This window comes from Pongo pygmaeus, chromosome 12 (assembly GCF_028885625.2).
Source record: "Pongo pygmaeus isolate AG05252 chromosome 12, NHGRI_mPonPyg2-v2.0_pri, whole genome shotgun sequence".
NCBI classification, from domain to species: Eukaryota; Metazoa; Chordata; class Mammalia; order Primates; family Hominidae; genus Pongo; species Pongo pygmaeus.
The window spans coordinates 27,000,530-27,022,960 of NC_072385.2; the positions used below are offsets into that span (position 1 = coordinate 27,000,530).

At 51.1% G+C, this 22,431-nt stretch overlaps 1 protein-coding gene across 2 annotated transcripts in view; it reads left to right on the top strand.

Annotated features, from left to right (window-relative positions):
* Positions 1-2,685: 2,685 nt before the first annotated feature.
* CNNM4 (cyclin and CBS domain divalent metal cation transport mediator 4) overlaps positions 2,686-22,431 on the top strand; it is a 48,923-nt gene continuing 29,177 nt past the window's right edge. For both annotated transcript variants that reach the window (XM_063648468.1, XM_054475903.2), the window contains exon 1: positions 2,686-4,209. In XM_063648468.1, coding sequence (XP_063504538.1) covers positions 2,808-4,209 — 1,402 coding nt within the window. In that variant the 5' untranslated portion in view covers positions 2,686-2,807. The remainder of the gene's footprint in view (positions 4,210-22,431) is intronic.

Genomic DNA, 22,431 nt, shown 5'->3' on the forward strand with positions numbered 1-22,431 from the left:
TCTGCCCCCAAAGGAGAGAGGCTCCTCGCTTGCACGTTTGCTTTCTGCCATTCTCACTGCCTGGCTAACAGAGAGCCACACATGCATCCAAGCTTCCTGACTCAGCATGTTAATAGACTGCTATCTCCATGCTGTCCCCACGGTGGGAGAGGTATTTCCACTTGGCAGATGCAGAAAAGGCAGACTCCCTAACCAGGGTTGCAAGCTGGCAGCAACTGAATCTGGACTTCGGCCTGGGCCCCGTGTGCCTCCTCCAACAAGTGATACTGTGTTTATCTTTTTATTTTTATTGTATTTATTATTATTATTTTTTTTGAGATGGAGTCTCGCTCTGTCACCCAGGCTTGAATGAGTGGCGCGATCTCGGCTCACTGCAACCTCTGCCTCCCGGGTTCAAGTGATTCTCCTGCCTCAGCCTCCTGGGTAGCTGGGACTACAGGCGTGCATCACCTCACCTGGCTAACTGTGTATTTTTAGTAGAGACGGGGTTTCATCATCTTGGCTAGGCTGGTCTTGAACTCCTGACCTCAGGAGATCTGCCCGCTTTGGTCTCCCAAGGTCCTGGGACTACAGGTGTGCACCATCATGCCAAGCTAACTTTTTATTTTTTTAATTTTTAGTGGAAACAAGTTTTTGCTATGTTGCCCAAGCTGGTAATCCCACATTTAACCTAAATATCTAAAAAACTCATTTTTCCTTTTCTTTATTGGCTTCTGTCATTAGACTCAGTGCATATGAACAGAGCTTCTGAGTGTAGACAGCCTGAAAAGGGTAAAATAAAAGGAGCCAATTCGTACTTAAGCAGAAAAAAGACATAATAAGAAAAAAATTAAATCATAAGAGAAAGGGAAAAATAGCCAATTGATTGATAATAGAATGGGAAAGTTTCTAAGTATGGGAGGTGGGGGTAGGGGTGGAGCAGGGCGCTGGTGTTACAGCTCACTAGGAGATGAGGAGAGCTGGGCTTGCTTTGAGGCAGTTCAGGTGGCTCTTCCTGGTTGGTGGAGACAGGGAAGGAACAGGCAGTCAAGGTTCTGCTTTTGTTCTGTCTCAGCCAGTGCCCATTCCAAGGCTCCTATTCCTCGAAAAAACTGGCCTGCTGGGCACTCACTACAAAGTATCCGCTATGAGTGGGGCCCCTACTTGCAACAGACTTCTCCAGGCTGGCCTAGTTTACAGAACCCTCAATCCCAGCTAACAGGGCTTTCTTGAGTCAGGGCCTCTCTGCTACCACAACTCCTCCCACAACATTGTATGATCCTTTCTGTTTAGGCTCCTTCCGTTTGGTACTGATTGTTGCTTTTATTAGCAAACATTATACCAAAATGAAAATAAATACAAGTGTCGGTGCGGTAGTGGGTTCTGTGTCTTCAGTACTGGGAAAAGATTTGCCGTGAGACCTGGTGGTCAACCCAGTACCTGATCTTCTCTGTGCACCTGTGCAATTATTGTAAGGATATTTATCTGTCTGTCTTCTTCCCCCTCACAGGGCGGGCAGCTGTGGTCTTCCTTATACACCCTACTGACACAGGGGTAGGGCCATTCAGGAAGCAGTCATCTCAGGGATAGGCCCACTGCCGCGCCTGCCTGCTCATGTCCACAGGCAGCTGCCCAGCTGATCAATCACCACAATTTGGGGTTAGGAGTTTGGTCCTGGAAGGCAGGTAGCAATAACTACTACCTAGCCAAAGAATATTCTAAAGAGCTGTCCTGTCGTGTTCAATGTCTAGGTCCACAGTTCCCGCAAGCTTAGCGAAGTAATGCTCTATCATTCTTACCCCATTTACAGATGGAGAAATGGGCTGGGAGATGACAGTATGGAGGCACCAGGATTTTTGTCTCGGCTCAATTTCTGCATCTCTAAATGGAAATAATTCTACTAACTCTGAGGGTTGTTGGGGGAATTTAATGAATATATGTGTTTACTTGTTTATCTCCTGTTTTCTGTTCTAGACTGTAAACCCCAATGGGCAGCGACTTTGGCTTGTTCACTGCTCTATTGTCAGAGCGTAGAACAAGTGCCTGGTACGAAGTAGGTGTTCAATAAATATCCATGCCTAAATGGAAGAGACAGGAGACAAGTCTAGGCCAGAGCCTGGCCCTTCTATAACCTTAGTTCCCCAGATTTGCCTTCCACATCAGGCAGCCATTGGTTGATGGAAGCATCGTCGGGCTGGGGCTAGGGCTGGGGGAACCTAGTTCTGGCTTTAGGACAAGGTCGGCAAAAATCTCAGCAGTGAGGAGGCCAGAAAAGTCTCCAAGGGGCAGGCTGCAATGCCAGCCTAAGCCCTCAGGTTTCCTTTTTCTTTTTCTACATCAGGAAAAGCACTTTTCTCGCCCTGCCTGCAGAGCGGGCCACCCCTAGCTGCAGGTGCGGGACGGGAGAGGAGCCTCCCACGTGCGGCCGGGCGAGGCCGAGGAACAGGAACGGCGTGGCTAGGAGACCAAGTCCCGGAGAAGGAGAGCTGGCCCCACTGGCAGAGAAAGGCGGGGAAGGGCGCGGAGGCGGAGCACTGGGCGGGTACCCGCCGGCGGCTCTCGCGCTGCGGCGCTGCTCCACCTTAAGCGTCTGGACCCCCTTAAGGGCGAGCGCTCAAGCAGTGAGCCCCGGGGGCGGGGCCTCCAATGCAAATGAGGGGCGTGGGCCGGCGGGGCGTGGCGGGCGGGGCGCTGACCTGACGTCAGGCTCGCGGCCCGGGCAGTTGGCTCGGCGGCAGCGGAGCGGCCAGAGCGGCCGGAGCGGCGGTGCCGAACGGGGCCGCGCGGCGTGGCGCTGGGAGCGGCGGCAGCGGCAGAGCCAGAGCAACATGGCGCCGGTGGGCGGGGGCGGGCGCCCGGGCGGCGGGCCGGCCCGCGGGCGCCTCCTCCTGGCGGCGCCGGTGCTGCTGGTGCTGCTGTGGGCGCTGGGGGCCCGGGGCCAGGGCAGCCCCCAGCAGGGCGCGATCGTGGGCATGAGGCTGGCGAGCTGCAACAAGTCGTGTGGGACGAACCCGGATGGCATCATCTTCGTGTCCGAGGGCAGCACCGTGAACCTGAGGCTGTACGGCTACAGCCTGGGCAACATCTCCAGCAACCTGATCTCCTTCACCGAGGTGGACGATGCCGAGACCCTCCACAAGTCCACCAGCTGCCTCGAGCTCACCAAGGACCTGGTCGTCCAGCAGCTGGTCAACGTGAGCCGCGGGAACACGTCCGGCGTGCTGGTGGTGCTCACCAAGTTCCTCCGGAGGAGCGAGAGCATGAAGCTGTATGCACTGTGCACCCGGGCCCAGCCCGACGGGCCCTGGCTGAAGTGGACGGACAAGGACTCACTGCTCTTCATGGTGGAGGAGCCTGGGAGGTTCCTGCCTCTCTGGCTGCACATTCTCCTAATTACGGTGCTGCTGGTGCTGTCGGGCATATTTTCTGGCCTCAACCTCGGGCTTATGGCCCTGGACCCCATGGAGCTGCGCATCGTGCAGAACTGTGGCACCGAGAAGGAGAGGCGCTATGCCCGCAAGATTGAGCCCATCCGGCGCAAAGGCAACTACCTTCTCTGCTCGTTGCTCCTAGGGAACGTGCTGGTCAACACCTCCCTCACCATCCTTCTAGACAACCTCATCGGGTCCGGCCTCATGGCGGTGGCCTCCTCCACCATTGGCATTGTCATCTTTGGGGAGATCCTACCTCAGGCCCTGTGCTCCCGACATGGGCTGGCTGTGGGTGCCAACACCATCCTTCTCACCAAATTCTTTATGCTATTCACCTTCCCCCTCAGTTTTCCCATCAGCAAGCTCCTGGACTTTTTTCTGGGCCAGGAGATTCGCACTGTTTACAACCGGGAGAAGCTGATGGAAATGTTGAAGGTGACGGAGCCCTATAATGACCTCGTGAAAGAGGAGCTCAATATGATCCAGGGTGCCCTGGAACTACGGACCAAAACTGTAGAGGATATCATGACCCAGCTCCAGGACTGCTTCATGATCCGCAGCGATGCCATCCTGGACTTCAACACCATGTCGGAGATTATGGAAAGCGGCTATACCCGCATCCCGGTGTTCGAAGAGGAGCAGTCCAATATTGTAGATATTCTCTACGTCAAAGACTTGGCCTTTGTGGACCCCGATGACTGCACCCCCCTCAAGACTATCACTCGCTTCTATAACCACCCGGTGCACTTTGTCTTCCATGACACCAAGTTGGATGCCATGCTGGAGGAGTTCAAGAAGGGTAAGGCCAGATGTAGTTCCACTGGTTCAATTTCCTCGTGACGCCTCTTTCCCCCTGGCGTGTTTTGTGTTTGCTGGCTTTAGTGTTCTGTTTGTGTGACTCTGTGTCCCTTTGCCTATCACTTCCTATGCTTCTGAGGTGAATGATTTTGGAGCAGTAGACCCATTCTCAAGTGTCTGCTGTCTGCCAGGTAGTGTGCTGTGTGCTCCTGATGAATCAAAGCTGAATAAGACGCACTCGCTCCCTTGGAGGGCTGGAGCAAGGCCTCAGGGAGCTATTGAAGCAAGACAGACTAAGACAGATGCCTGAAAAGAGGCCAGGGCGATGGAGATTTAGAGTATGGGGTGGAGTCAGGAAGGGGCTGGGAAATTGGGGAATTCACAGGGGAAGGAGCATTTGAGGAGAATCTTAAAAGGTAGAGAGGCTTGCTGCTTGAGGCAGAGGGAACCCGGCAAGCAGAGAACGGGAGTGGAGAAGCAAAGGTGTGCTTGTGGTACAGCAGGTGGTCCTGTTTGGTGGGCATAGTGGCTCTGATGCTTAATGGTCAATGGGTGGAGTAGTTTGGGGCCCGGTGGTGGACGCTAAGTTTGCTCCCAGCTTGGAGCTACAGGTTTTTGAGCGGGGGAGTGATGTTACTGGAGGTGCTAGCCCACAGAAGCAGAACTGGGAGGTTTCTAATTGGCTCGCTTCTCAGAACAATGCCAAGTAGCGCTTTCGACTATTCAGCAGAAGCAAGCAGATTAAGTTTTGGTAATTGTGGCGCCAACGTAAGCTTCCCTCCAGTGGTCTGCTGGAAATCCTCAGCTGCCTCGCACTGCCTTGTGTTTTTTTCTCACCTGGGTTCTTGGCCATTTCGCAGGTAGTTAGAGAGGCATTTGGAGGGTTTACTCTTCAGCCTCAAAGCTCAAGGTACACACTCCTTTTCTTCCAGCAAAATTTTCCTCCCACCTCTGCCATTCAGAAACCCTCAAAGTGGCAGTAAACAAGCCAATTATGGAGTGGAACCCTCCCGGGCTGAAGGAAGTGAGGAGGCAGAAAGGGAAGCTCTTTTTAAAGGAATGAGGGTGAGGGGCTCATCCTAAACTTGGGGACTTTGCTTTCTAAACATGCTCCCAGCCTTCATTCCCACAGGAGAGCTCCTACTGGCTGAGGCTGCTCAGGCCGCCCTAGGGCTTGGAGGGACTTCAGAATCCTAGCAGGGAGTGAGCTAGCAGGTGTTTCTGTAACGGAGAGTGGAGGACAGCTTTGGAGTGGGATAGGGAGGAGCTGGCTTTGCCAGGTTTGGTCTGAAAAGATGCTGGGGTCAGGGCCAGGGTGATGGGTTGGTACCCTCCTAAGTTCAACAGACTGAATCTTAGCATCGGAGCTGAGGACCACTTGAGTAAAGTAAGCCAGAGTCTGGGAGAGCCCCAGGGAAGGTGGCCTCCCTGCAGAGACTGGAGAGACAGACCCCTGGTGGTGAAGGCAGAGGCTGCGGTGGGGCGGGGGTGGGGGCGGTTTTGGGAGTGCAGACCCAGGAATCAGGTTTTGCCAGGTGCCCGAGCCTGGGAAAGACAAGCAGTGAGAATCTGTGCCCCACCCCCACCCTAAGCCTTGGGACCTGAAGACTTTTCCTATTGCTTAGTTGGGAACCTGATTAGGACCCTCCAGGGCAACTTCCTCCTCACTGCCTCTGTGGTGTTTGGGACTATGGCTTGTGACACACCCAATAGCACCTTCCCATCAGTTCATTTGGAATCTGGATCCAACCAGTATGGATTGGTCTGACCAGTCTCCCAGTCTTGATCAGCAGGGCTGAGTTCTCTTGGGTGGGAGCCTCCTGGGTCTTGAGAGGGCTGTCTTTGGGCTCTGTCTTGTCAAGTGCTCTTTCATTAAGTTGGGAAAACAGAGCTAGCATCTCTTAGGCCAGAGCAGAGCTCTGCTGCGCCAGAGTCCCCAGGTTCAGTTTACTCCGGGAAACTCTTCTCCTTAACAGAGGCCAATAGCCTGAGGCCAAGCCCTGGAGCAGTGCTGGTAAACCCAGGGAACTGCACACAGGCTGCCCAGCACAGCAGGCCACCCTGGAGATGGTGATAGTCCCCCCTCTCTACCCACCCCCCACAAATGAACAGGCCCTGCGGCTTTATGCCATCACTTACTTCCCCATTCTCAGAGGTCTTGGAAAACCAGTTTTAACTCATTGCACGCCGGGTTCCCTGCAGTGTGGCCTCTTCCAGACCTTCCAATCTGGCATCCACCTTCTTAGTCTGAGATTGCCCAGGACACAGCACACACCTAGTGTACATCTGCAATTTAAGAGTTTCTTGGCCAGGCGCGGTGGCTCATGCCTGTAATCCCAGCACTTTGGGAGGGCAAGGCGGACAGATCACGAGGTCAGGAGATTGAGACCATCCTGGCTAACATGGTGAAACCCTGTCTCTACTAAAAATACAAAAAAGTGGCTGGCCGTGGTGGCACGTGGTGGCACATGCCTGTATCCCCAGCTACTCGGGAGGTTGAGGCAGGAGAATCACTTGAACCCGGGAGGCAGAGGTTGCAGTGAGCCCAGATCGCACCACTGTACTCCAGCTTGGGCGACTGAGCAAGACTCTGTCTCAAAAAAAAAAAGAGTTTAGGAGTCTGGTGTTGGGAATGCTTTTTTTTTTTTTTTTTTTTTTTTTGCTAAGAGAAACAAGTGAGCAAATTTAGAACAGCTGGCATTGTTATTTGTTTGTTCGTTGTTGTTCTTTTTTTTTTTGAGACAGAGTTTCGCTCTTGTTGCCCAGGCTGGAGTGTAATGGCACAATCTCGGCTCACTGCAACCTCTACCTCCCGGGTTAAAGCGATTCTTCTGCCTCAGCCTCCCAAGTAGCTGGGGTTACAGGCATGTGCCACCACCCCTGGCTAATTTTGTATTTTTAGTAGAGACGGGGTTTCGCCATGTTGGTCAGGCTGGTCTTGAACTCCCGACCTCAGGTGATCCACCCGCCTTGGCCTCCCAAAGTGCTGGGATTACCGGTGTGAGCCACCCCGCCCAGACTTTCAGCTGGCATTGTTAACAGCACCAGAGTCAGAGCTGGGGCGACTGTCTAGTCCAGCATCTCTCTCTTGAGGGTCTGTCCTGGACCCTCCTCCACCCCAGGTTGGGTGAGGGTCCTGAGCCTAGCTTTGCCAGAGTCCTTCTGCCCCACAAGTAATCCTCGTTTAGGGCCTTTGTATTCTTTCTTTCCCCTTTCCAGCATTATAAGCTCCTTGAGGGTAGAGGCCATGCCTTCTTAGTGTTTTCACCACTCAGTGCTTGGTAAAGAGACGGGTCTCCAGTAAGTGTTGGACAAATGAATGAACAATGGATGACTCTCTGGCAAGCCCCACTGGCCTTTTTGCTGTTCTTTTTTTCTTTCTTTCTTTCTTTTTTTGAGACGGAGTTTTGCTCTCATTGCCCCAGCTGGAGTGCAGTGGCACCATCTTGGCTCACTACAACCTCCACCTCTGATTCTCCTGTCTCAGCGTCTGGAGTAGCTGGGATTACAGGCGCCCGCCACCACGCCCAGCTAATTTTTGTATTTTTAGTAGAGATGGGGTTTCACCATGTTGGCCAGGCTGGTCGCGAACTCCTGACCTCAGGTGATCCACCCACCTCAGCCTCCCAAAGTGCTGGGATTACAGGAGTAAGCCACCGCACCTGGCTTTTTTTTTTTTTTTTTTTTTTTTGAGACAGAGTTTCACTCTGGCATGATCTCGGCTCACTGCAACCTCTGCCTGCCAGGTTCAAGCTATTCTTGTGCCTCAGCCTCCCAAGTAGCAGGGATTACAGGTGCGTACTACCACATCTGGCTGATTTTTGTATTTTTAGTAGAGATGGGGTTTCACCATGTTAGCTAGGCTAGTCTTGAACTCCTGACCTCAAGTGATCTGCCCACCTCGGCCTCCCAAAGTGCTGGGATTACAGGTGTGAGCCACTGTGCCTGGCCCTTTTTGCTGTTCTTAAACACACCAGGATGCTCCCACCCTGGGGCCTTTGCCCTGGTTGTTTCCTTGGGCTGGAATATTCTTCCCCAGAAGTCAGCATGGCTCACTGTCTTCCCAGGTCACCTCTCAGTGGGGCCTTCTTGCCACCTTGTTTAAAACTGCACCCACCATCCCACCCCAACATCCTAATCTCCCCTGCCCTGTGCTGATTTCTCCTCTTCTCGTAGCACGCATCGCTCTCTAGCATCTATGTAATTTGCTGATTTACTGTGTTGTCTACTGTCTGTCTATTCCCACTGGCATATAAGTTTCAAAGGGCAGGTCTCTCTGTTTTGCTCGTCAATGTATCTCTAGCCCCTAGAATGGCTCTTGGCACATAGTAAGGCCTCCATCCATGGCACTGAGTGAGTAAGTGAGTGAATGAATACCTGTCTGGTTTGGCAGAGGATCGTTCCCATTTTAATAGTGTTAGAATTCTGAGGAGCTGATGAGTGCAAAGAAAAATGGGTGTTGTGCACTTACCGGGTTCAGAGTTCCAGCCACACAGGACAGACAGGAGGAGCGCCTGGGATGACATGTCAGGGACTGAGAAGTAGAGTTTGGGGCCTTGAGTGTGATGCATGGTTCCTCTCCATGTGCCTCAGTTTCCCCACCAATAAGCGGTCTTTGGCCACTGGGGGTTTACACAGCTTCCCTCATTAGATGAGTCATTAATGTGCTCCCGCACACTTAGAGACGGGCTAGGGGCTCGGTGCAGAGGTAGGGGCCGAGTGTCCCTAGGAGTAAGGCAGGGGTACAGCCTTGCAGCACTTCTGTATCCCAGATCACGGCAGTTAGTGCCAGATATCTGTGGAACCCCATGCTGCGTGCAAGACGTGATGCTAGGTGCTGCAGGACCACAGGAGTAAGATCATCGAGTTGGTGAGACAAGCCCTCAGGCCTGAGAGTCTCCTGTGATTTGAACCTTGGCCCTTTCACTTAAACCTCGCCTAGAACTGTTTGCAGTACTAGGTGTTGTGGGTGGGTTTGTCCACCTTGGAATCTCAGAACAAAGGCACCTCCAGCTCTTCCTGCCCCAGTTTGTGTTTTGCCTTCACCACTCTCCCAGACCCTGAAGCAAAGTAATGAAGGAAGAGGGCAGAGCTCTGCACCCCCGCTTGCAGCCCACCTTCCAGCTTCTAGCTGTGCCTCACCCTCTGGGACACTCCTTCCCTCCCAGGTACTTAGCTCATCTTTAAACACCTTATCTTTCCCCACCCACCTTATAACCACCTAGACCCTGTATAGACCTGGGTGTAACTCCAGCCAGCCTGGTCACTGACCTGTGAGGTGGCCTTGGACCTGTTACTCCTCCTCTCAGCAAGGTAGTGCAGTATAAATTGGTGGGGAAAAGCTAGAAATATTTTCATTAAAAAATCCTCCTGGCTGTGGCTCACGTCTGTAATCCTAGCACTTTGGGAGCTCTTTGGGTGGGTCACTTGAGGCCAGGAGTTCGAGACCAGCCTGGCCAACATGGCAAAACCCTATCTTTACTAAAAAAATGCAAAAATTAGCTGGGTATGATGGCACATGCCTATAATCCCAGCTACTGGGGTGGCTGAGGTAGGAGAATCGCTTGAACGGAGATTGCAGTGAGCTGAGATTGCACCACTGCACTCCAGCCTGAGCGATAGAGCAAGACTCTGTCTCAAAAAACAAAACAAAACAAAACAAAAAACAACAAAACACCCATATTTTCATCTAGGCCGTGTCAGATTTTCCCACTGACTGAATTTTATTCCCGCAACAACTGTATAAAGTTGAGAAAAAACACTGCATGATTTTTGCATTCACTTTTGGTTCCTCTCATCTGACACACCTTAAGTAACTTATCCTCCGCACCCCACCCTCCCATCCGCACCTGCTTGTTCATCCATTTGTTCAATCAACAGTGACCATTTTGAAGCCTGTGTGTCAGACACTGTGCAGGCTGTTGGGAATCAGAGATGCATAAAACTGCCCTGTTCACAGAACTCACAGTCTACCAAGGAGAGAGACACATGAACAACGCCTAGCTGCACAGAGCTCACAGACAGGGTGCCGTGGGGCTGAGGGAGGGCAGGCCTGCGAGATGCTTCTGAAGTGAGAGTAACTAGACTCATTGATCCTTATGGAGATCTGGGAGTCAGGGCCCGGAAGTAGTTGTGAAAGTCTGAGGTTGCTAGCTTGGGATTCAGGTTGATTATGTCATTTAACTGCAATCGGGAGAGGGGGATGAAGAGACAGTTTAGTGAGGGCAGAGAGAGGTAAGTGGTGGTAATAATAATGGTGTGACCTGTTACTGAGCTCCTTCTCCGTGCTCAGCATTGTTTACACTAGAGCTTCTCACACTCGACTGCCTGGACATTTTGTTAAAATGCAGACTTGAACTCAGTGGGTCTGGGTGGGGCCTGAAAGTCTGCATTTCTGACAGGTTCTCAGATGATGCCCATGCTGCTGGCCCTGGACCACACCAGTGTGCGGTAACATCTAGGCAGGCATGCAGGGGAAAATGCCCACGTGAGGCTGAGGAGCAAGGCCAGGACAACGCTAAAAGGTTTAAGAGTCAGCCAAGAGGCCGGGTTCGGTGGCTTACGCCTGTAATCCCAGCACTTTGGGAGGCCGAGGCGGGCGGATCATGAGGTCAGGAGATCGAGACCATCCTGGCTAACACGGTAAAATCCTGTCTCTACTAAAAATACAAAAAATTAGCTGGGTGTGGTGGTGGGCGCCTGTAGTCCCAGCTACTCGGGAGGCTGAGGCAGGAGAATGGTTGAACCCGGGAGGCGGAGCTTGCAGTGAGCAGAGATCGCGCCACTGCACTCCAGCCTGGGCGACAGAGCGAGACTCTGTCTCAATAAAAAAGGAGTCAGCCAAGAGCAGGCAGAATGGAGAGAGAGCTGCTGGGCACAGTGGCTTTGTAATCCCAGCACTTTGGGAGGCTGAGGCAGGTGGATCACCTGAGGTCAGGAGTTCAAGACCAGCCTGACCAACATGGCGAAACCCCGTCTCTACTAAAAATACAAAAATTAGGCATGGTGGTGGGTGCCTGTAATCCCAGCTACTGCGGAGGCTGAGGCAGGAGAATAGCTTGAATTAGGAGGCGGAGGTTGCAGTGAGCCGAGACTGCGCCATTGCACTCCAGCCTGGGTGACAGAATGAGACTGTCTCAAAAAGAAAAAAAAAAAAAAAAGAATGTGTGAGAGAGGAGAGGACAGTGCAGGGGGTGTCAGTGTGTAAAAGCCGGGCTGAGGCGACTCCTTGATGGAGACGAAGAGAACCTAGGGGGCACGGTATTCGGGAGCCTCCTTGGAGGGTCAGATGGGGTGAGGACCATGCACAAACTGTGGGATGGGACCTTAGGCTGTGGGGTGCCCAGCGAGAGCAGCCTCGGACAAGTGGTGCCTGAAGGCAGCTGTGCACTGGTTCTCCGTCAGCCCTGCCTGGTAATAGCCTCAACATGGTGATTTGATCTCAAGAAGCTGCCCGGGGGCAGGTGTATCTGAGAGTGACAGGAGCTGGTTGATACTCCGGGTGCAGGCAGAGGTCCCAGCAGGGACAGCTGACAGAGCTGTGGCCAGGCTCCTTCTCACTTTCCCTTTAGTGCAGTGCTGTGGGAAGGGAACATGAGCACGTGGAGGGGCCTGGTGCGTGCCAGCCGGCGGGCAGCTGCACCTCCTTCCTGGCTGGCCCCGTGCAGCCTATGGGCGGGTTCCCAAAGAGGAGCCAGAACTGAGAGGACACTCACGTGTCTTCACTTGACAGTTCTCTTCTCAGAGCTCTTGTTTGTGCAATGGAAGGCAATGCTGTGCATCGAGGCCCTGATAGGTTCTTAGTTATTCAGGTGTTTACTTTTCAAAGGTCTCGTATTTTTAACTAGGAAATCCCGCTCCAGTGTTTTTCTGCTCACCTCTGGTCAGGACGGGAAGCACCGAGCAGATGTTTAACCTTGAAAATGGGTGAATACACAGGAGCACAACATCAGGGAATGGCCCTACAGGATCAGCAGGGGGCCCTTGGGAAGGGGAGGCCTGTCTCATAAGTAAAAGTCTGGGAAGACATTTCAGCGGAATTTGCTAGGGCGGGTAGACATGGCGTTTTCCACTCCAGTACGTGTTGCCCTGGGAGAGCTTGGACAAGACCTGAAGGCTGAGAGGTGAGCCTTGCCATCCTCCGCAGCAGCTTTGGGGGTGTGGCTCAGGCCTCTCAGGCTGCTTCCCATCCTCTTCTAGAGGGACTTGGGGGTGCGGATCCCTGGGTGCCTTCTCTCTGCACCCCTCCCACATGAACCTGGTTGACTGAACAGCAAGGACATCTTTGAGGGGAAGGAAGCCTGGCTCCTCTGAAGGAGTCGCTACTACAGGCCTCCAGTGTCTTTCAGGGCGGGGGCCAGCATGGTTGTCCTGCACTGAGCGCTGGCTCCTGAAAGGCCGCGCAGCCATGGAGAGTGTGTATGGAAAGGCAGCCTGGGCCAGGCCTCTGTCGCTGCCTTGGTGACTGATTTTCGCAGAGCCTTCTGGTTCCTTCTTCCCAGCCCGTGGGAGATGGACAGGCTGTCTCGAAGCCTTCCTGTGGTCTTAGGGATTCTTGGAACTCCTTACCAGAACTGACTCTGAGATGTGTGAAGGTGCTAGAATTTCCAGAGGTACCCAGCTGGCCCTCGGCTGAGCGGGTGGGAAGCAGCTGTCTGGCCGGTAGCTGCCATTTGCTCCAACCTGCTGCAGTACAGCTCTCAGCCCCTGTGTCTGCTGCCACGCCTGCCCTGCACCTCGCTTACCCCTCTCCTCTCACCAGGAAGTACTGTCGTGGAGAGGGCTGGAAGCTCCATAAAGGGCCCCTGGCTTATGTCATAGGCTAGAGCCTGGACTCCTTACTTCTGTGCCTATTCCACTGTTAGATGATTTTCTTTTTGTTTAATTTTTTTATTAGTGTTTATTATTTTTCCGTAGCCATAAAAAAGATACATCTCATTGCTGGAACTTGTCTCTATTAAAAACAAAACAAAACAAAACAAAACGAAAACCTTATAACAAACAGCATGGCTGGGTGCAGTGGTTCACACCTATAATCCCAGTACTTTGGGAGGCCGAGGCGGGTGGATCACTTGAGGTCAGGAGTTCGAGACCAGCCTGGCCAACATGGTGAAAACCTGTCTCTACTAAAAAAATACAAAAAATTTTAGCCGGTCGTGGTGGTGCATGCCTGTAATCCCAACTACTTGGGAGGCTGAGGCAGGAGAATTGCTTGAACCGAGTAGGTGGAGGTTGCAGTGAGCCAAGATCGTGCTATTGCACTCCAGCCGGGGTGACAGAGCCAGACTCCATCTCAAAAAAAAAAAAAAGAAAAAAGAAAAAAGAAAACTTTGTCTGCATGCTTTTTGGAACACAGTTTAGATGGGTTCTTCAGATTTCCTGCTGATAAGAAATTAAATCCTTATCCCCATCATCCTTTGGGAGTCTCTCAGAGAATCTGCAACTGGACAAGGGCTGGGCAGTGCTGTGCGCCTCTGCGGGAAGGTGAGCCCAGAGGCTGGGTGTATAGCTGCTAGTTTGTTTTGCTGGGGGTTAAACTTGGTGTTGCTGGAGCATTCCCCAGAGGTTACGATCAGAGTTGCTTCCATGCTGCAGGGCTGATTTACTGTGAAAGGGTAGGGTTGTTGCAGGACTGGTTTCCCAGGCTCTCTGGAACGCCTGGTCTCTGGCCAGGAGGCAGCCTGGAGCCTCAGTGCAAGGAGGATCCCTCCCCCACCCCAAGTAGGGCCACTCCCACCCATGTGCACACCCACACTCATACCCCCACATAGGCACAGGCAGGCTCACTCCCACTTATGCTCACACACATACTCATACCCCCCACAAAGGCACAGGCAGGCTCACTCCCACCTATGCTCACACACACACTCATACCCCTCACATAGACACAGGCAGGCGCTCACACACACATGTGCACACACACACTCATACCCTCAACATAGGCACAGACAGGCTCACTCCCACCTATGCTCACACACACACTCATACCCCCCACAAAGGCACAGGCAGGCTCACTCCCACCTATGCTCACACACACACTCATACCCCCCACAAAGGCACAGGCAGGCGCTCACACACACATGTGCACACGCACACTCATACCCCCACATAGGCACAGGCAGGCTCACTCCCACCTATGCTCACACACACACTCATACCCCCCACAAAGGCACAGGCAGGCGCTCACACACACGTGCACACACACACTCATACCCCCACATAGACACAGGCAGGCTCACTCCCACCTATGCTCACACACACACTCATACCCCTCACATAGACACAGGCAGGCGCTCACACACACATGTGCACACACACACTCATACCCCCAACATAGGCACAGGCAGGCTCACTCCCACCTATGCTCACACACACACTCATACCCCCCACAAAGGCACAGGCAGGCGCTCACACACACATGTGCGCACACACACTCATACCCCCACATAGGCACAGGCAGGCTCACTCCCACCTATGCTCACACACACACTCATACCCCCCACAAAGGCACAGGCAGGCACTCACACACACATGTGCACACACACACTCATACCCCCATATAGGCACGGGCAGGCTCTACTCCCACCCATGCGCACATACACACTCATACCCCTCACATATACAGGCAGGCGCTCACACATGTGCACACACACACTCATACCCCTCACATAGACACAGGCAGGCGCTCACACACACATGCACACACACACACTCATACCCCTCACATAGACACAGGCAGGCGCTCACACACACATGCACACACACACACACTCATACCCCCACATAGACACAGGCAGGCGCTCACACACACATGCACACACACACACTCATACCCCTCACATAGACACAGGCAGGCGCTCACACACACATGTGCACACACACACTCATACCCCCACATAGACACAGGCAGACGCTCACACACACATGCATACACACACACACTCATACCCCCACATAGGCACAGGCAGGCTCGCTGTCACCCATGCACGCACACACACACTCATACCCCCCACAAAGGCACAGGCAGGCGCTGTCACACACATGCTCAATCACACACACACACTCATACCCCGACATAGGCACAGGCAGGCTCACTCCCACCCATGCTCACACACCCACACTCATACTCCCCACAAAGGCACAGGCAGGCTCGCTCTCATGCACGCACACACACACACTCATACCCCCCACAAAGGCACAGGCAGGTGCTCACACACACATGCACACACACACACTCCCACCTCCCAGATGCACAGGCAGGGCCACTCACACATGTTCACACCCACCTGCTAACCCCCCATGTGCACACACAGGCTTGCAAACGCCCACATTTATGCATACATGGACTGTCACCAGGAGTCCTGCCTTAAACTGAAACCTATCTCTCATGAAACTTTCCCAAGAGTTAGAAGTCAGTTTCAAAAATTAGTAAATGCTTGTACAGTGTGATTTATTTCATGAAATGCTCAAAATAGTGACTTTCTCTTCAGCTGCTAGTGATCTGGTCATCCACATTGATGACTGTGTCCCCCTCAGACCTCATGGTGAGGACTAAGTGAGGTAAGGCGTGCAAGGTGCCGGGCCCTGTGCCCAGCACTGTGTAATCATGCGGTAAATATTAGTTATTTTTAAAATTATTATTGCTATTATCCAAAAGGTGCCCCAGTTGACACGATGCCAACCTGTGGCCACAGTGGTTCTCATACACTGTCTCCGTTGGCAGGCTGCCCTGCTGTTCAGGGTGGTGCCATTTTTGGAATTATAAATACACTGACACCTACTATGTACCCACAAAAATTTAAAATTAAATGAAATGGCCAGGCGCGGTGGCTCACGCCTGTAATCTCAGCACTTTGGGAGGTCGAGGTGGACAGACCACCTGAGGTCAGGAGTTTGAGACCAGCCTCGCCAACATGGTGAAACGCCGTCTCTACTAAAAGTACAAAAATTAGCCGGATGCGGTGGTCTGTGCCTGTAGTCCCACCTACTCAGGAGGCTAAGACTGGAGAATCACTTGAACCCAGGAGGTGGAGGTTGCAGTGAGCCAAGATCATGCCACTGTACTCCAGCCTGGGTGACAGAGTGAGACTCTATCTAAAAAAATTAAATAAAAAATAAATAAATATAGAAAGCTTATTAAAAATAAATAAATAAACTGAGCTCAAAAGAACCCTCTATAGAATTATATGCTAATTCAGATGCCATCTTATCTGAACCCCAGTGTATATAGTCAGGGTAACAGAAGGCAGAGCTCAAGGGAAAAAAATGAAAGTGAAACAGGAAATTCACCTCATTTACTTAGATTTCCCCCCTTCCAAATTGGGGAGAGTTAAACCCACCGTCCTGACCGCCAGCGCATCCATGTTCCGACTGCAGGAGCGTCATGTGAGGACTGTCCTGTGGGAGCGGGCAGGGGAAGGAAGAAGCACAGCTCTATTTGCCGGTCACGTGTTTTCATTTCAGCTTCACTGGTCCTCTGCTGCCTCCCAGGTGTCTCAGGGAGGGAGGGAAGAGGGCACCAGGTGAGTCTCTGTTCCCCTGGAGCCCCATCTTGCCTCCGCAACAAAGACCTGTGGTCACTTGGAGGCCAGGAGTTTGAGGTTACATGAGCTATGATTGTACCACTGCGCTTCAGTCTGGGTGGCAAAGCGAGATCCTGTGTTTAAAATTTTTAAAAAAATTAAAAAGTTAAAAAAAAAGAACGAACAGGAAATGCCTGTGTCTGTGTTAGTGGTTAACATTTATGAAATTATTATTTAATCCTCCAAGTGCTGTAGATGGGAAACTGAGGCTCAGAGAGGCCAACAGTCTTTCCCAGTCACATGACAGCTGAGTGGCAACCTCAGGCTGTGTGGCCCTAGCAGCCATGCTCTGAAGCACTATGCAGTGTCTCCTTGCAGTGAGATTGTAGCTGTTAAGAAAGAGAGCAGGCTGGGCGCAGTGGCTCATGCCTGTAATCCCAGCACTTTGGGAGGCTAGGGCGGGTGGATACCTGAGGTCAGGAGTTCAAGACCAGCCTGACCAACATGGCAAAACTGCATCTCTACTAAAAATACAAAAATTAGCTGGGTGTGATGTGTGCCTGTACTCCCAGCTACTTGGGAGGCTGAGGCAGGAGATTCGCTTGAACCCAGGAGGTGGAGGTTGCAGTGAGCAGAGATCGTGCCCACTGCACTCTAGCCTGGGAGACAGAGTGAGACTCCATCTCAAAAAAAAAAAAAAAAAAGCCAGAAGATTGGGAGATTCCAGTAAGTTCAGGCTAAAAAATGCTAAAAGATGTACTGTCAGTTTTAGATTTTTTTAGGTAAACTTTTTGCTGATGCATAATATAGAGAAAAGTGCATAAATCATAAGTGTACAGCCTGATAGTTTTTCACAAAACCAAACACCCCTAACTGCCACTGAGCTCCAGTAATAAAACATTACCCACACCCTGGAAGCCCACCCCTGACCCCATGCACCCTCCCAGTCCCTGCCCTGCTCCCTCAGTCATCATGGGTCAAATTTTTTCTGTTTCTAAACTTTTGTAAGTGAATCATATCATATATACACTTTTGTGTCTGGCTTCTGCTGAATGTTAAGGGTCTGAGCTTCATCCATTTGTGTGTAGCTGTCATTCATTCCTTTTGTTTGCTGTCATAATATTTCCTTATATAACCAGTAATATTGTTGATGGACATTGCATTGTTTCCAGTTTGGGACTATTACAAATGATGCTGCTAAGAACACTCTTGTGCATGTCTCTTGCTGAACATATGAAGGCATTTCTGTTGGGAATATGCCTGGGAATGGAATTGCTAAGGCACAGGGACAGTAGAGATGAGAGTTTTCCAAAGTGCTTGTATCAGTGTTCACTCCTATCCCCACCAACTCTGGTATTGTTAAGTATGTGTATATGTGTTTAATGTTTGCCATTCAGGTGTGTGCATGTGTCTCGTTGTGTTTTGTTTCTGTTTTGAGGCAGGGTCTCTCTGTCATCCAGGCCGGAGTGCAGTAGCATGATCACAGCTCACTGCAGCCCCAACCTCCCAGGCTCAAGCAGTCCTCCCACCTCAGCCTCCCAAGTAGCTGGGACCACAGGTGTGGGCCACCATGCCTGGCTAATTTTTTAATTTGTGTAGAGAATGTGGTCTTGCCTTGTTGTCCAGGCTGGTCTTGAACTCCTGGCCTCAAGCCATCCTCCCTCCTCGGCCTCCTAAAGTGCTGGGATTACACGCCGGAGCCACTGTGCCATTGTGGTTTTTTTTTTTTTTTTTGAGGTGGAGTCTCGCTTTGTCGCCCAGGCTGGAGTGGAGTGGTGTGATCTCAGCTCACCGCAACCTTCACCTCCCGGGTTCAAGCGATTCCTCCGCCTCAGCCTCCCAAATAGCTGGGACCACAGGCCGCGCGCCACCGCGCCCAGCTAATTTTTTATATTTTAGTAGAGACGGGCTTTCACCGTGTTGATCAGGATGGTCTCGATCTCCTGACCTCATGATCCACCTACCTCAGCCTCTGAAAGTGCTGGGATTACAGGCGTGAGCCACCGCGCCCAGCCACCATTGTGTTTTTTTTAAATTTACTTTTATTGATACATAATAGCTATTTTCACAGTACATGTCATAATTTGATAGATTCATGTAATCAAATCAGGGTAATTGGGATATTCATCACCTTGAATAGTTGTGTGTTCTTTATGCTTGGAACATTTGAATTATTCTCTCCTAGTTATTTTGAAATGTAAAATTGACTAATGTTAACCATTATCACCTACTGATCTGTGGAGCACCAGGTCTTATTTCTTCTAAGTGTATATTTGTACCCATTAATCAACCTCTTTTCATCCCCCTCATTGTGGTTTTGAGATGGAGTCTCGCTCTGTTGCCCAGGCTGGAGTGCAGTGATGCGTCTCGGCTCACTGCAGCCTCTGCCTCATGGGTTCAAGCAATTCTCCTGCCTTAGCCTCCTGAGTAGCTGGAATTACAGGCATGAGCCACCATGCCAGGCTAATTTTTTTGTATTTTTAGTAGAGATGGGGTTTCACCATATTGGCCAGGCTGGTCTCGAACTCCTGACCTTGTGATCCTCTCACCTTGACCTCCCGAAGTGCTGGGATTACAGGCGTGAGCCACTGCGCCCCACCTCATTGTGATTTTAGTTTAGATTTCCCTAGTGAATTATGATATTGAGCACATTTTTATATGCTTATTATCCATTTGACTATTCTTTTTGTTTGTGTCTGTTAACTGTTTTCTTTTTTTTGTTTTTGAGACGGAGTCTCACTCTTGTTGCCCCGGCTGGAGTGTAATGGCGCAATCTCGGCTCACCACAACCCTGACCTTCTGGATTCAAGCAATTCTCCTGCCTCAGCCTTCCGAGTAGCTGGGACTTCAGGAGCCTGCCACCACACCCAGCTGATTTTTGTATTTTTAGTAGAAACAGGGTTTCACCATGTTGGCCAGGGTGGTCTCAATCTCTTGACCTTGTGATCTGCCCACCTCAGCCTCCCAAAGTGCCGGGATTACAGGCATGAGCCACCATGCCCGGCCTGTTGCCTGTTTTCTAGGAGGTTGTTTGCCTTGCCTTTTTATTTCTTTTTTGAGATACAGTCTCTCTGTCACGTAGGCTGGATGCAGTGATGCAATCATGGCTCACTATAGCTTCAACTTCCCAGGCTCAAGCAATGTATTCAACTTTACAACCTCCTGAGTAGCTGCGACCACAGGTGTGCGCCACCACACCTGGCTACTTTGAGACGGAGTCTCACTTTATTACTCAGTCTGGAGTGCAGTGGCACGATCTTGGCTCACTGCAACCTCTACCTACTGGGTTCAAGTGATTCTCCTGCCTTCGCCTCCTGAGTAGCTAGGATTACAAGCGCATGCCACCACACCTGGCTAATTTTTTATATTTTTGGTAGAGATGGGGTTTCACCATGTTGGCCAGGCTGGTCTTGAACTCCTGACCTCAGGTGATTCACCTGCCTTGGCCTCCCAAAGTGCTGGGATTACAGGCGTGAGCCACCATGCCCAGCCAACTTTGTGTATTTTTTGTAGAGAGGCGGTTTGCCCTATGTTGCCCTGGCTGGTCTTGAACTCTCTGCCTTTTTTTTTTTTTTGAAACAGGATCTTGCTTTGTCACCCAGGCTGGAGCACAGTAGTGCAATCTTGGCTCACTGAAGCCTCGACTTCCTGGGCTCAAGAAATCCTCCCACCTCAGCCCCCCAAGTAGCTGGGATCACAGGCACATGCCACCATGACTGGCTAATTTTTGTATATTTTGTGGAGGCGGGGTTTCACCATGTTGCCCAGGCGGGTCTTGAACTCTTGAACTCAAGTGATCTGCCCACCTTGGCCTCCCAAAGTGCTGGGATTACAGGTGTGAGCCATCGTGCCTTACCCTCTCTGCCTTTTTCTTAACCATGTTTAGGAGTTATTTATATATTATTTGTTCTATATATTCTTTATATAGTTAGGTATATCTGGGCCCTTTAAAAATTTATTTCTAGGGGCCAGGTGCAGTGGCTCACGCCTGTAATCCCAGCACTTTGGGAGGCCGAGGCAGGCAGATCACAAGGTCAGGAGTTCAAGACCAGCCTGGCCAAGATAGTGAAACCCTGGCTCTACTAAAAATACAAAAAAATTAGCTGGGCATGATGGCGGGCGCCTGTAATCCCAGCTACTAAGGAGGCTGAGACAGAGAATTGCTTGAACCCGGGAGGTGGAGATTGCAGTGAGTCGAGATGGCACCACTGCACTCCAGCCTGGGCGACAGAGCAAAACTCTGTCTCAAAAAAAAAAAAAAAAAATTATTTATACGTATCTTTTTTTTGTAGCTATTGTAAGCGGGATTGCCTTAACATTTTTTTTTTTTTAATATGAGGGTCTCACTATGTTGCCCAGGCTGGTCTTGAACTCCTGGGCTCAAGTAATCCTCCTGCCTCAGCCTCCTCAGTAGCTGGGACTATAGGTGCATGCCACTTGTCCCAGCTAATTTTTATGAACCCTTTATCAGACATAGGTATTGCAAATATATTCTCCCACTCTGCGGATTCCCTTTTCACTCTCTAAGTTTTAGGATTTTAGCCTTTAAATAGCTTTTTTATTTTAAACATTTAATTGACAAAAACCATATATAGTTGTGGTGTACAACAAGCTAATTAATATGTGTGTGACCTTATATACTGTCTAAGTCTGGTTTGTGAGACTGGGTGATTTATTTATTTTATTTATTTATTTTTTTGAGATGGAGTCTCACTGTCGCCCAGGCTGGAGTGCGGTGGTACGATTTTGGCTCACTGCAAGCTCCGCCTCCCGGGTTCACGCCATTCTCCTGCCTCAGCCTCCCGAGTAGCTGGGACTACAGACGCCCGCCACCACGCCTGGCTAATTTTTTTTTTGTATTTTTAGTAGAGACGGACTTTCACCGTGTTAGCCAGGATGGTCTCGATCTCCTGACCTCGTGATCCACCCGCCTCGGCCTCCCAAAGTGCTGGGATTACAGGTGTGAGCCACCATGTCCGGCCTCACTTGTGCACTGCTAACCAACCGACTCTGTGTATGGGGGTTCTCATGACCTCAGGTTCAGTAATTCATTAGAACAACTCACAGAACTCAGGACGGTGCTACACTTAGGATTACAGGTTTTTGTTTTGTTTGTTATGTTTTTTTAAGAGACAGGGTTTTTTTTGTTTGTTTGTTTTTGTTTTTTGTTTTTTTTTTGAGATGGAGTCTCCCTCTATTGCCCAGGCTGGAGTCCAGTGGCATGATCTTGGCTCGCTGCAACCTCTGCCTCCTGGGTTCAAGCAATTCGTCTGCCTCAGCCTCCCCAAGTAGCTGGGACTACAGGCGCGTACCACCACACCCCGCTAATTTTTTTTTTTTTTTTTTTTTTTGTATTTTTAATAGAGACGAGGTTTCGCCATGTTGGCCAGGCTGATCTCGAACTCTTTTTTTTTTTTTTTTTTTTGAGATGGAGTCTCACTCTGTTGCCCAGGCTGGAATGCAGTGGCACAATCTCGGCTTACTGCAAGCTCCGCCTCCCGGGTTCATGCCATTCTCCTGCCTCAGCCTCCTGAGTAGCTGGGACTACAGGCACCTGCCACCATGCCCAGCTAATTTTTGTGTTTTTTAGTAGAGACGGGGTTTCACTGTGTTAGCCAAGATGGTCTCACTCTCCTGACCTCGTGATCCACCTGCCTCAGCCTCCCAAAGTGCTGGGATTACAGGTGTGAGCCACCGTGCCC